The sequence below is a fragment of the Aythya ferina genome (assembly GCF_964211825.1).
Source record: "Aythya ferina genome assembly, chromosome: 6".
In the NCBI taxonomy this organism is placed as follows: Eukaryota; Metazoa; Chordata; class Aves; order Anseriformes; family Anatidae; genus Aythya; species Aythya ferina.
Genome location: NC_140303.1, coordinates 7,677,603 through 7,692,343, shown reverse-complemented (window position 1 = coordinate 7,692,343; position 14,741 = coordinate 7,677,603). Strand labels below are relative to the sequence as shown.

At 45.1% G+C, this 14,741-nt stretch overlaps 1 protein-coding gene across 1 annotated transcript in view; it reads left to right on the top strand.

The window, feature by feature from the left end:
- The first annotated feature begins 1,181 nt into the window (after positions 1-1,181).
- Positions 1,182-14,741, top strand: part of ITGAV (integrin subunit alpha V) — a 44,555-nt gene continuing 30,995 nt past the window's right edge. The window contains exons 1-2 of the mRNA XM_084522926.1: positions 1,182-1,420; positions 3,394-3,521. Coding sequence (XP_084379052.1) covers positions 1,239-1,420; positions 3,394-3,521 — 310 coding nt within the window. The 5' untranslated portion in view covers positions 1,182-1,238. The remainder of the gene's footprint in view (positions 1,421-3,393; positions 3,522-14,741) is intronic.

The following is a 14,741-nucleotide window of genomic DNA, read 5'->3' as shown; positions in this document are numbered from 1 at the left end:
ATTGCAGGCTAAAGACTAAGGAATAATTTTTTAAAACGGTGCTTGTTCTCCAAAAACATCTTGCATCAAGCAAAGATTTGTTCAGCTGTGTTAACAGACGGTTGCATATGTAAAAACTAACTAACAAGATCAGCAGATTGCTGCCTCTGTTCTTCTGCCCATTTCGTAGTGGTTAATTTTCACCACTGAATAACTTTAGTAGACTGCAAATCATAAACTAGAGATACCAGGAGAGTAAACAGAGATGCATATAATTCATGTGCTAGCATTGTGTGATACGATCCCAGTAGCTGTTGTTTATCTTCGTGTTACTCATACTGAAAACCAGACAGGCTAGCAAGGAAAATCACATCCTCAATGAACGGGTGGTTCCTGCTCTAAGTTAATAACAAAGTCCGCGTGGGGCTGGCGTTCTGTCCGACATCGTAACTCAGTGCACACCACAGCATCGCTCGCCCGTCCGGCCTGCAGCAGGAGATGCTTTCCGTAGTGGAGGGCGAGATAGCTCGGGGTGGAAGCACAGTCCTCTTGGGAGGAAGCTGTCCCGAGACGATATCCCCAGGGATGTGTCAGCACGGCTGGCAGGGCACTGCAGAACCAGCCTCTGGCCCTTCACTTCAGCCCTTAGGGGCTGAAATGTACCGAGCAGCCCTAATACCCTAACAGCAGCCTACCCCAAACCACCTGTAGCCTGAGCTGCTGGCACGCACAGAGTACCCTTCACTTCTTTGGTTTGTTACTGTCTGCATTTGGGAGCTCTCAGGAAAATTAGCCATGAGTATCAAGTCCGGGTTTAGGAACTCTCCGGTCTGGAAAAGAATTATTGCTTCCCGGTTGGCTTAATTAAGGAGTTTCTGATAAGGCTTGGTGCTGGGAAGCAGGGGCTGGAGCATGGGGTTACCTGGGCTCCTCCCGGCTGCGCCAAGCACTTACTGCGCGTTAAGTCACAGCATGTTTGTGGCACAGAGACACCTGATTCGGCCCCTATAACCCCCTATAGCCCCTATAACCCCCCTATAAGCCCCTATAGCCCTACACGGACCCCATGCCCACGGCCCCGACACCCGGGGCGCTGTGGGGCCGGCTCTCCCCGTGCCCCCGCCCCTACTGCGGGCCCCTCCCCGCCGCCGGGAGGAAGGGGAACTGGGCGCCGGGCCCGCCCCTCTGCCGCCACCGCTGCCGTGGGGCCGGGCCGGGCCGATCCGAGCCGAGCTGAGCTGGGGCAGCGCCCCGGGGCCATGGCCGGGGCTGGGAGCGGGTGTGGGGCCGGGTCCGGGCCGCGGCTGCTGCTGCTGGGCTGCGCGCTGGCCGCCGGCAGCGCCGCCTTCAACTTGGACGCGGAGCGGCCGGCCGTCTACTCGGGCGCGCAGGGCAGCTACTTCGGCTTCGCCGTGGATTTCTTCGCCCCCGACCCCTCCTCGTAAGTGCGCGGCCCCCTCCTCGCCCCGCCGGGACCCCCCCCCGGCTCTCGGGAGGCGCTGCCCGGGCTCCCCGTGCAGCTGCCGGGGCTTTTTGGGGCGCTCCTTCGGTTGGTTTCGTGGCTTGGAGTCCGAAGGGTTTCAGGCGGTGAGGGAGAAGGAACAACTCCATGTGTTGCTCCAGCAAAAGTTTAGTTATCGCCTTCTCTTTGCTTAATGTTAGTAAAAAGCAGCAGGGAAGAAGCACCCTGTGCGTGCGCCCTGTGTGAGCGGTGTCGGAGCGCAGCTGGTGCGGTCCCATGGGCATAAAAACCTCCCCTCTGTGCCCATCTTCCCTGAAGTATGCAGGTTAAAGACTTCTTTGTATTAATTTAACCTTTATAATTCAATTATAAAGGTTAATGTAGTAATATCTTCTTCTTAAAAGCAAATATTTAATCTAGGGTCTTGTCAAAGCTGGTGCACCAAGGACGAAGTGGGAGGCAAGCTGGTACCCGTGTAATAGATAGTAATTATAATAATTGATGTGTTTCTTTACCTGGCACTATGGTGTTTATTTTTAAGCATTTCTGTTATGCCCAGAGAGAAGGTTTTATATTCATTAAAAGCATTTCACATTTATGTTCTTGGAATTGAGAGAGCTTGTGGATGGCAGCTTGGAGAAACAAATAGCTTGCCCCAAAGACTGGCTTTCCTACCCAGGTCCGTACCAGGAAATTTTTAAGGTTCTAGAAATTAAACGCAGTTGAAAACTAATCTTGTGTGTTGGTGTTCTTATGAGTTGAGCTTTGGTAAGGCACTGCATGTTTATAGGTAGTATTTACATGCTAAGGAGAAAAAACATAGCTTTTTGCTCATGTCTGGAGGATGCCCGTCACAACCAGAACGAGTTGTCTGAGCCTGGATCCGTCTACCTGTAGATGTCTCCAAGCAGCTTGTTCAGCTCAGCCAATTCCCAAACCAACCAGCTGTGCTATCTGAAATGGGCTGGGAAGACTTGCTTCCACAAGCTGTGCTCTGTCTTAAACAGTTTAAATGGCAGCAGCGGGGCAGATTCTGCTAAGAGGAAGTATTTTAGTTTTTCATCTTTACTTCTTCTCTGCCTATATGTCAAAGTGACTTCTTAAGGAAAGTGCTGATCAGTCAAGTGTGTCTCAGCTGTCGGAGTTCCTGGAAGATGTTAACAGCCCTCTTTGGTCTGGCTTTGTAGTCGGGCTGTTTCTGAATTTGGCAGCTTCTGAATTTTACCACCTGCAAAAGCCTAATCTCTTAGCGGTTCCTGCTCAGAATGCACTTCAGTTATTTATTTAAGCAGAGATGTATAAAATGTCACAGCCGTGTAAAAAAAAAAACAACACAACAATGACTGTGTAAAGAATTTCAGTAAAGATTCATTAATGCGCAAACCTGAGGTTGGCAGTAACTTGGGTGCTTGGTGACTGCTTTTAGAGGAGTGTTTGCTAATGGGAGGCTGACTCACCACTTAATACTTCCTGAGCTCAGAAGCACTGCTGTTTTGTGTATATATCACTGAATATTTTTGTCTGACTTCCATGAATTACTCTTACATACAAACTGAACCAGAAATGATGTCAGACAGTGACTTCTGTAGATTGCAGCAATACATGACTTCCTATTCTGAAGCATAAGTGCACATTTTTGAAAGGGAAAAAGAATGAAATAGAAGGCATTTATCTCATTTTAAACTTGATTCTAAGCAGGTCAGAATGTTTTTATTCACTCGTCATCATCTTTTTGCCTCTTCAGTCAGTTTTTTCACTTACTTTTGTTTGCAGAAAAGAGGGAGTCAGGCAGGACTTGAAACTCAGTAAGAACTCCTGTGAAACTCAACATAGTTTTCAGCAGGCTTAGATTTGAATGGACAAGACCTTTGCTTCATTAACTCTTTGAGTGTTATAAAGTAGCAATGTCCTGCCTTAAATTTTGAAACTTTTATTTCCTCTTTTTACCCCAGGATATCTCTTCTGGTGGGAGCTCCGAAGGCGAACACCACCCAGCACAATGTTGTAGAAGGAGGCCAGGTGCTCAGGTGCAACTGGGACTCAAACAGGAATTGCCAGCCCATAATATTTGACTCCACAGGTAACAAGCTGTTCACTTGAGGGGAAAGAGAGGTTTCTGTGCTCTAGTCCTGTGGCAGCACAGCAGGGATTCGGGTGGACGCGGTGATTCCTGATGGTCAGTTTGAATGCAGTGGTTTTGGGACTGGCAACAGGTCAAGGCTTCGTTTTGTTGCTCTTCTCCTCTGGCTTTGAGAACTGTTGTATGTGGTAGGTGCTGAAAGCCTGAGCAAACACACATCTTCTGTTTCAACCTGAGGAGTTATTTCCATTTCTTCTCTGTAGTGGCCAGCAGTCTTAAAGCATTTAGCAACCTACTTGCCAATAAAACCTTGAGGGGAATGACATGCCCATAACAACATAGCATACGAGTAAGGGTCCTTTTTCATATCAGCAGAGGTGGTGAATGCAGAAATATTCAGAAGTTTCATCTGAAACTGGGAGTATCAGCCTAAAACCGCAGAGCAAATACCTTTTGAAATTTTTGTCTCTTGGATGTATCTTGATAACATTTGTGACGTTGCTGATGCCTCTGGTCAGGCATTGCTGTCCATTTCTTACATGTGTTGAAGCCGAGCAGCGGCGATGCTGACAGGCACCATTTCACTCCACCTTCACGCTCCCGTACACACAGTGATTTCCACAAGCTGCAGCAGGTCATGTTTGAGTGCACTGCATGAGTTTTTCTGCTCGTGCCACTCAGGGCTGAATCCTCTTCTCCACAGCCAGGTTCAGGCCAGTGGAAAGATCTGTGCGTGTCCTGGGAGTGGATTAGCAAGACCCGCATGGTATGGTATGGTGGAGGAAACACCTGTGCTTTAAGGTCTGGCTGGATATAATTCATTTCTGCCTCTGCTGGTATTTTGACTCGGTAGTCTGAAGGGTGTTACGTTTATTCAGCCTTTGTAAATTAGGTATGACACACTGGAGAGTCTCATTCCAGTCCCATCATCGAGGTATACCACAAAATGCTGTTGGTGTTCAGAAAAATACATGCAGGCTTCAGAGCTCTGACAACTCTTACTGATTCTCTTGCCCAAAAAAAGAAGTATGTAAGGATATGTGTCAAACTGAAGTCACTGTCAGCCTCTACATCATCCTACTGAAACCTTTCTGCCAGATTAGTGGAGAAAGATCTCCAGTAAGCTGCAGAAGCATGCTATTTCGTCCGCATCAGTGTAAGACAGCAGAAAATGGCTTTTAATTTTTTTTTTGGTTTCATTTTGGAGGTTTGGGCTTAATCTTTTCACCAATACACTTTTTATCTGACAATAGTCTTGATATCTGTAATATACACCACTAATATAATAGCTAAAAAAACTTCTGTGGGAAATGATGAGCCTCTTGGTTAGATACATCTTCAGATGAGAATCGCAGAGCATGTATTGTATCTGTTTGTGCTGTGAACATTTGCAGGGCACTTCTCAATATGCCAAGCGCAGTAAATAGACACAAAGGCAACATCGCTTTGCTTTGTGTCTGTGTTTAAGGTATATGCTACTGGGCAAACAGACAGCATTTTGCTTACCATTTGCCCTTAAAGTAATTGGGCATGTAAATCACTTGAAATTCAACAGCAAAGCTAGCAGGCCATAGTGGCTAAAGAGGATTTCTGCCAGGCACATTTAAACACGTTCCAGCTTTGTGGTAGTGGAGTGGGAAATAATGTATTTGTTAATTATTCTCTGGGTGAAAGGGGGCATTGTATTTCAGCATAATAAAATAATCAACACGCTGAAACAAAATAAAATGTCTTTTTCTTTGTGCACAATACAATGGCTGATTCCCTGCGTTCGGGTGACTGCATCTTACTGCCAGCACGGTGCAGTCCCCAGTTCCTGCCTGCCCCGACGCAGGGCAGCGATGGGGATTAGGGAAGGCTTGTGATGCCCTTCACAGGAAATGGGGAGCAGATGATTTGACTGCTGATCTGTACTGCTAACAGGAAGGTTTTTTTTTTTTAGATGGCTAAATGCAATTTCTGCAAGAATTCAGGCTTGTCAATCCACTATGTCAACATTTGTGCATTTGGGTTGGTAACTGCAGGCATTCTGCTTAGCCCTGCCAATACAAAGCAGATGTATTTTCAAGCTTATTTAGCTCTTATGTTAATGGCAGAAGTAACACACCTTCTGTGCTGGTTTTTTTTGGGGTTCTGTTCCAATTGTTCAAGGCTGGTGGGAAATCTGACCTCTGGGAATGAAAATGCTCATACTTCTGGCTTCCTGTGGATCTGCGACCTGCCTGCAGCTGCCCAGCTGTACGTGGAGCTGCAGGCTGTGAGCTGCCCCCTGGAAGGCATGGTCCTGACTTTGCCCCGCAGTGTCCCATGCCAGTCGAAGCTACTGCCTAGCGTACAGCCTGCAGGCAAGGAAGGGTCTGTGGCTCTGTGCCCTGAATGTGGCCAGGGTATGGAGGAATGGGCGAGTCTTGCTCTGGCTGCCTGAGCTCTTCTGTGCCCCTTTGCCCGGCGGCTGTGCCACAAATAAATACAGGAGTAGGGTATTACAGAGGTCAATCAAAGCAGGGTGTTTTTTCTTCCCTTTATTATTTGCTTTTCTTAGACATATTCCATATTTTCAGTTAGGTTTTCCTCCAGCCTTGAGTCCTTTTTTCTTCTCCATTTATATCCAGGCCACGCTGAGCTCAGCTGTGCAGCAGTGACTGCATCAAAATGGGTTTATTTTCCAACACTTGCTTTTGGCTTAGATATTGTTATGCGTAGCCACTTGGTTGCTTACAAGTGGCTTACTCTTGGTTGGTGTGCACTGTGTTATGCACCCAAAGAGAGGTGCTCGCTGCTTTATGCTCACCTTGAGGAGCATAGGAAAGTGCTCCAAGTTCACTTACCTTTTGCTGGCACTGCTGCTGAGTTGCACTTGCTCTCACCGACAGAGGAGAGCAAAATGTCATCGGGCTGGGAGGGCCCGCTCCTACCGAATTTGCTGTCTGCTTCCTTCCTTCCTGTGCATGACAGCTGGGCTCTTCTGGGAGGGATAGCTGGGTGCTCCTGATAGGAATCCCTCTGTGGAACCCACATCTCCTGTGCTGAAAATGTGTGCATAGACATGTATGGGTACTGTTCATATACATATATGGGTGTAACACAAAGCTCATTGAAACATGTTACAATTTTAAAGTCCTAGACAGAAATAATTTATTTCATGGTTCCTACACAGGAGGTTTTCTCATTTAAAGCAGCAGCATGTTTGCAAGGGGAAGGGTTGCTCTCACCTTCTCCTAGGTGTCCCAGGTCCCCCTGCACGCTGGTTACACTTGTGTGGAAAACACACTGAGGAATATTCTCCATGTGTGCCTGCGTGCGTGTTTCTGCGTGCATATTACACTAATTGCTTTTGACGTTCTGGTATACATGGTGGCTTTGGAAGGCAAAATGTTTATATCGCACATTAACACTTCCCAAATGTAAAGATGCTTCACTGTGGGGCTTCTCGGAGTTTTAGTACTGACATCAGTTGGCTTTGATTTAACATCGTTATGACTATGTGAAAATTGCATAACAAACATATGTGGTAGAAAATGCCCTCGTATTCGGGGGTGCCTATAGCTGCGCTGCATGTGCTTGTGTGTACATGGCCAGAACATGAGCAATTTTTTTTGGAAAGGCTTTCACAGACCGTTTGACAAATGCTTCAGGCAGGCTTTTCCTCTTAGGAGCACATAAAGGGTAAAGTCGAAAAGAAACCAGCCACGCGAGCAAACTTCCTCACATGCACAATTTTGTTGGCCTGCTGCAGAACTGAAGTAAGAAGCAGTGCTCGTGTCTGCTACTCCGACAGGCTCTCTCCCCAAACTATTGATAGAAGGAGCTCTTGCTAAATAGCAGTGCATAAGCACTGAACTTCCTTGCCTTGTTCCCGTTTGTCTTGTGAATTCAGTAGCTAAACGTGCCGCTGACATAAAACTGAAGGTGCTCGTGCTTGTGTTCTTGTACATCCTGACTTATTACATTTGCCACAGCTTTACCACAGTTTCAACTGAATTGTTATGTAAAATAGTTGGGATTTTTTCCCTCTGTCTCAGTCCACTTTCAGAGTTTCAGAATGTGTAGGAGGGTTATTGCTTCAGCTTAAGCAGCCAGGGGAAGCTTATGTTGGAGATGGTGTGACGTGCTGTCTGCCAAACGGCATTATTAAATCCTTTCCTTTGCAAGATGCCTTACATTTCACATCAAATTACTCAAAAAAAAAACCCTGAACTTACAGGTCAAGGTGGATAAATCTTTGTCTTGATTTGTATACACCCTTCACGTGAGTTAATTTGGTGACTCAACATTTATTTATTTATTTATTTATTTTAAATCCATAGCAATAGGGAAATGTATCAAGCTTATAAAGAAAGAATCTGGGTCTGCAAGTGGGAAAATTGCTCTTACATCTTGCCTTTACAAGCATGGGTGTGGGTGTTTTTTTCTTTTTTTTTTTTTTTTTTACTTCTATTATTCTTTAGCTGAGTTGCTAAAAGATACGATTGAGTTGTGTTGCAGGATCTGTAAGCCTGTTTGTTCTGTGGGTACTGTTGTCTGTATAGCACTGACTGGAGAGGTGGTTCCTCTCTTAGAAACCTTAGCAGTGTCTTAACTGAGTGGTTGGCTTCGTTTGCCTTTTTACTTAGCGTTTTTTTCCAGGAAAAACACACTCTTTGCGGTACGCTGTAAAAGGAATGCACTTAATATAGCAGTCCATTTTCTGTTTCTGATCCATTCTGAGACAGAGGTCCCAAAAGGCTTGTTTTAAAGACACACCTCTTCACCCTCCCTTCTCTCCTTGCACAGTCTTCAGTGACGAGCATAGCAAAGCTTGCACAGATACTGCCACGTTACGCAAAGTATTTCCAAAAGCTTGCTCAGGGAATAGATTCTTGAAAAGTTAAAGGTTTTTCTATAAGTTATACTAATTTTCTACAGTTCTTCATTTTAGTATACAAAAATATATATTTTTTTTTCTTTTGCAAGAGGTGGATCAAAAGCTTACTGATCCAGACAGCAGAACCAGGGAGATCACCCAGTCAGCTGTGGTTTTTAGGAATATCAGTAGGTCATTGTCTTTTCTTTCCTTTTATTTATATATTTTACAGTTTGGCATACGTGGAATAGCGGGGTGCATAAAACTAGCTGATGTCTGACATCCAGATAAGTACAAAGAGGGTAGATTTAGATGAGGCATCAAGAAGAAATTCTTTATTATGAGGGAGATGCTGGCACAGGCTGCCCAGAGCAGCTGTGGCTGCCCCATCCCTGGCAGTGTCCAAGGCCAGGCTGGATGGGGCTTTGGTGGGCTTTAAGGTCCCCTCCAACCTGAACAGCTCTGGGATTCTTTTGCTGTAGGATTTCAGAGAGCGGGCGCACGCTGCTGGTTCATTCTGACATAAGAAATTCTTCAGAGGCTCATGTAAGCAGTCAGAGTTAATCAGACTGTACACGTGTGAGAAATATGGAGCAAATTAATGTAAACCAAATGAGTTCCCCATGTGCTTGTTTTCCAAAAGGAAGCAGTCTTCTTTACAACGTGATTTTACTTTCCATCTTTGGGCCCTAGCTCTCCATCAGCCAGGAATACCGGGAAGTGGCTTGCTAGCAGCAGCGTCCCTTTGTGCTCCCCGTGACTTATGATCAAATACTAACAGCATGGCTTGGTGATGTTGCTGGTTTTTAATCAAAACTTTCAGTGGGCTGTGTACAAGCTCTGGTATGGGGTGCTTGGAAGTGCAGCTTGTGATGGCAGCATCGAGAAGTGCAGCGTTCAGCCTGCTGCAAGAGCTTCTGCACGCGGGGTAATCTGATGAAATGCAGACAGTTGGACTAACTGTTACAAAGGAAAATATGCTCATAAAACAACTTTGAACTTCGATGCTAATGAGTTGCAGATTTCTTGAACAGATTTTGTTTTTTTGCAGAGGAAGATCTGGTTGCTCAGCTCGTGTATTGCTGTGCTCTTGGGATGTGCCTGGTGTAACAGATCGATGCGCTGTGAAATTTTCGGTCCTTTTAGTGAGAAGCTTTCCCTGCTGCGGTGTTAGATAGCAACATTCAGGACTGGGGAAACTGACTGAAATGGCTGAATACTAAAAGCTAAGAGCATCTCCAGCAGTCAAGTCCAGTTCGACTCTGTGTGATGTTTTTATTGCTTTGGAAAAATAATTCGATGTAGCCTCTGGCTGTGTGCAGTTTTTGACTTTGACAGCTGCAGTGTTCGTCCCCAGCCTACCTTCCCTTGTTTTGGCACACCGGAGTCATTTTAACTGAATGACTTGTTCTTCATTATTTCTGGATGAAATTCCTTTAAGACCGGTTATTTTGATCTGTGCTAAAAGACAGGAAAGCAGCTTTTGAAAAGGAAAACACTAATAAAAACCTCCCTCTATTCCTCCTTACGCTTCTAAGGGTTTTGTTTTTTTCCCCTCCATCCCCGAGTGGGTGATTGCAGACAATAGCAGTCTTTGTTTGGAAGCCTAAACCACCAGTCTGGCATGGCTCTGTCTATCTGTGACCTATTTAGTTTGAAGTGGATATTTTAACTGTGCCGTGCAGCTTTATTCCGTGGCATTGCACAGTGCAAGATCTGCTGATGTTGGGAAGCTGTGACTCGCGTGGGTGTTGTGAGCTTGCATTTGGAGATCTGATCGTCTGTGTAAACGTGTCAGCTGTTCATAACTCCCATCTTTTCCACCTGTGGAATAAGTGGAAAAGAATAAAGAATTGGAGGGGAGGTCAGCGTTTTGTTCAAGCAGCATGCTTTAACCAAGTACTCTTTTATTTGCAGCTGATAGGTTTATCAGTATTTGGGTGCAATCAGGATGGGGATTTCAGTTTTGATTTAGTCAACAATAAAGCAATAAATCTTATGAAGAGTATTCGTTCATCTGTAGTAGAATGGACTGATTTTTATCTCGCTGAAGCTGTCATTACCTCAGTCCCATTGAAGTTTGGTTGTTCTCCTTATCATGTGCTGGGATAACTGAAGTCTGCCTTGGGCTTTGGGTACTGCTCTGAATACAAAAGAGGGAGGTAAAACGTATAAAACCTCCTCCTCTTGTTGTTAGAGCTGACAGTGGAAAAATGCTCATGCTTTTGTGATTAGGTAGACTCCTGCCTGAAGCCTGTTGGCTCTGTGTGGGGGTAGCTGGATCTCAACTGTATGACTAGCTGGAAAAAAAAAAGGTCTTAGTTATATTAGGCAAAGGGAAAAGGCCCAGTCGTTCCAGCTCCACCCAAAGAGAGAAACAGGATTCGTAGGTCGGGAGGAGGAAGGGGAGCAGTGGGAAGCTCTGTATTCCCCTGATCCCTGAGTCACTGGCAAAACAGGATTGCTAAACCAAGGTGAGTCATCGGCTGCCTCACAGCCTGGGGACTTTCAAGGGAAGGTAGCCCTGTACTCGCTCGTTCTTGCCTCTAACGAAGGTTGAGGTCTCTGAGATTGTAGGTGGAAGGACCAGCTTTATACTAGGTCAAATTCTTGTTCACGCAAACAGTGCTTTTGTATGTTTGATGAGGTTGTCTTTCTTCTGGTTAGCTGCATGATGCTTCCCTTTACCTAGAACTGGCCATACCATTTACTTTGGTATTGTGAAGAGGTTTATTTTAAAAGAAATGGTGTGAATTAGGTGTGTACTTAAATTTTTACAACTTAAGTGTTCATAGCATGACGACACCAAACCAGGCTTCCTTTTTTCCCTTCCTTTTGGCTCATGATTGTCTCAGTTCAGCCTGGCACTCCAGCAGGGGTAAAGGAGCCCAGTTTTCTTGTAACTGTACAATCAGGCAGGCTACAGGTTAGTCACGATGCCAGTCGCTTTGTAGCAATACCATTGTTTCTGTAGCTGATAATGTGTTAAAAATAGAAGGCACCAGCCACATAAAGCTGATAGCCAAAAGAAAATACACATCAAAAAAGCCTTTGATCTTTGCAGTTTGATTTGGGAGGTGATTTAGACTTTCTTTCCCCTTTATTGGCAGTTAGCATCCCTCTGCATTAGTTTCCTGGTATAATGTTTAACCCCACATAGTGCAGTCAAGTGACACTGGTCCACCAATGCGCCTGGGTAAAGGATTTTTAAGGCAATTCTCTTCCTGATGTTTATAACCCCATCACCCCACCTGGGAAGTACTTTGTGAGACAAAGCAGTGTTGGCTTGGCGTGTCAGCCCTTTTTCCCTAATGACAAAGTTATGTAAAATCATCATGTGAGGTCTACTTCAGTGAGAGGGAGCACAGGAAAAACCACAGCATAGGCTGTCTTTGCAGACGCCAGCTAATACCCCAGGGGCAGGTGACACGCTGCTGGAATCCATGACCCAGCAAGTAGTGGCCCCAGAGTGGCTGCATTTTAATCTGCCAAACAGCATTGTAGAGCTTTACGAGTTGTTTCTTGAGTGAATGTAGTCAGAACCTAATTTGCTTCACCTCCATATATTCATTTGAATGTGTCTCTAAAGTGTGTAGCACTGGTGTGAAGGCACTTACGGGGTATTCCTGAGATAGCCCGGAGCAATTGAGAAGTACAGGAAAAGCAGCAGTGGCTGTAGGAGCTGTCACAGCAGTAAGGCTGTGACTGTACTGTATCTCACAACGTTGGCTTCGATTTATAAATCCAAACCATGTTTAAATCCTTCCCGTATTAGCTTGCTTCATTTCATGCAGGTACTGCTTTTAAAAGATATAGGGGGAGGGTTTTCTCTTTTTATCTTATCACCGAGAAGTTGTACCACAATAAAATAATAACGAAACCAGGCTCTTTATTCCTACTAAAACACAAATGCTGAAGTCAGTCCCGTAACTTCCCCGTGTCATTTTAAATAAGTCAAGCTACAACACCTTATTGAACTCTGATTTGCTCCGTAGAGGGCTCACGTGTAACTGATCTTTGTTTTCCCTTGTGAGGAACAGAAACCCAAGTGGTTTCTCATTTAATGGAAGGGGATTTTTGACAGGGTGTTTTCCAGGTTTCCTCGCAAAATTGGTTTTTCTTTGGAAGCTGAGGAAGAGGCTTATAATCTATTTCCCCATTTTTTTCCTGTGGGGAATTTTGAAGGGAGGTGGGTGGGTAAATGAAGGTAACTTCTTTAGTGGAGAGTTACTATTAGACTTGGCCTGCATTTTTAATGTTTACAGTTTTTATGAAAAGTCTGTCTCCAAAATAATTTTCTGGTCCATTTTTCTATGTGTTCTCATGCTTCTGTGTTACCACCAGCCTTGAGCTGGACAGCAACCCCCTTCCACAAGAACGCCCTTAGCTTCAGAGAACCTGATGAAGCTCGGAATAGAGGATAAACCCCATGTAAGGCATCTTATCCTTGAAGCAGATGTTGCTTTGTTATCTGCACCTGCACTGACATGAGTGAAGTCGTGTGACGGAGCAGGTTTTACTACACCTGTTGTTGGTTTTTAAGCATGCAAATTTTAGGTTTGTTATTTAGGCTTTGAGAAACCATGATGCCAGTTTCTGAAGTCATGACACTTGGAACTTAATTAACTTGGGGTCATGTTTGTTTGTTTTCTGGTTTGAAGGCTTTTAGCTTGATAAATGGCAGCTTCTGACTAGATCTTGAAGCCTAGATGCTTGCATATTAAAATTGAAGACAGATTCCTAATATTATTCTTAATTCAGTGCTGAACTGGGACTTCTCCAAAACTGTAGGAAGGACGATTTTGTCGCTGAAAGCCTGAAGAGGAAGAAGTCTTTGTAGCTGCCGTCCTGGACATTGCTGCGTTCCTGTATGTGGGCAGCACCTGGAGCTGCTGCAGCTCAGGAATGTGCTGGAAGAGGCAGAGCGGCTGTTCTGGCAGCGTGTGCTGGCTGGACAACTGCTTCCCCCCTTCTGCGGTGTAGTCAGCATAGACGAGGGATGGATGGCACCATTAAGCATTAGTCTGGCTTTTTTTTATCACCTTGTGCTGTCTCAGCTGATGCATTCGGCTGAAACTTGAAGGAGATAATTTCCTTAATGTCTGTGATGAAGTCAGATTGCTGGCAGTGCTGTACGGTTGCTTATCTGTTATTCCAGCAAGACCATTACTTCTACATGCTGGCTGCTGTTTTAAACATAAATTGCAAGTCTCTATGTACCATACGCTTCTACGGGATTTAGGACAGGATTCTGCTTTACCCTATAAAACTGCTACGCCACCTTCCATTTGAATCATAGATATACATCATTGCATACATATCCAATGGCAGAAAAGGATGTAAAATGCCACGCTGTGACTACTCCTGGTAAGATTTATATCGTTCAAAGTGTTACAGCTTTGTTTGGCAAGTAAAACTGTATTCGAGAGTAGCTGGACAAACAGAGGGTAGAAGCCAAATCTGTCTTTCTAGGCTGTGTAACCTTGGGTGTGGTGTTATAATCAGAAAAAAAAAAAGCCAATTGAAGTCCACAGCGCTGCCAGAAAGGATTTAGTTCTCAGCCCTGGCCATGTGTCCCTGCTTTCTCCCCAGCAGGTCAGCACCACTCCCCTCCTTCTGCAATCAGCTGGCTTGGTACCTGATCGAGCTGCCTATTTTTTTTGGAGGGTTTGTGTTCTGGCTATGTGACCTGAAGGTGGTAGTGCCACAGCAAAAATGTGCTTGAGACACTCCCTATCTGAAAATATCTCACTCTGTCTTTGGTTTTCTATAAGAAGGTGGCATGCAGACCTCCGAACTCTGTTTCTGGCTGTGCACAGGGTGACAGCATGCGATGTACGTAAATCTGTGCAGATGTACTCAGTCATCCAGCCCTCCATGTCCTGAGCACCTGTTCAGTGAGAGAGTGACAGAGGTGGTGACAGGAGGAAGGCTTTTTTTTTTTTTTTTAAATAGATGATTTAAATTGAAATCAGAAAAAGCACAATAGCTCTCTGTGATGCTGTGCACTTGGCCTTGACTTCTACATAGCTCTCCTGTTAGAGCAAAATGGGACTAGTCCAGATCCTCGCTTGTTTTGGCTGACTGAAGATTAGACTCACTTTTTTGTGCCCTTTTTGTGGGATTTTCCTCATGGAAGTACCGCCGTCTCTCGAGATGGGACATGTTTTATGAGGTGCATGACAAAGAAGGAAATGTTGGTTCAAGTGTTTGCAGGTCTCGAGCAGCAGAAGTGCTGATTGATAACAAGGTTGGGCTTTGGGATTCCCCCACAGCCTGCGGAAGTGATGTGTGGTTGGTGACCTCATTAACTCCTTTGGCTCTAGGCACTGCAAACCAGCAATTTAGGAACCATGTAAACAAATTTCCCAAGCGTT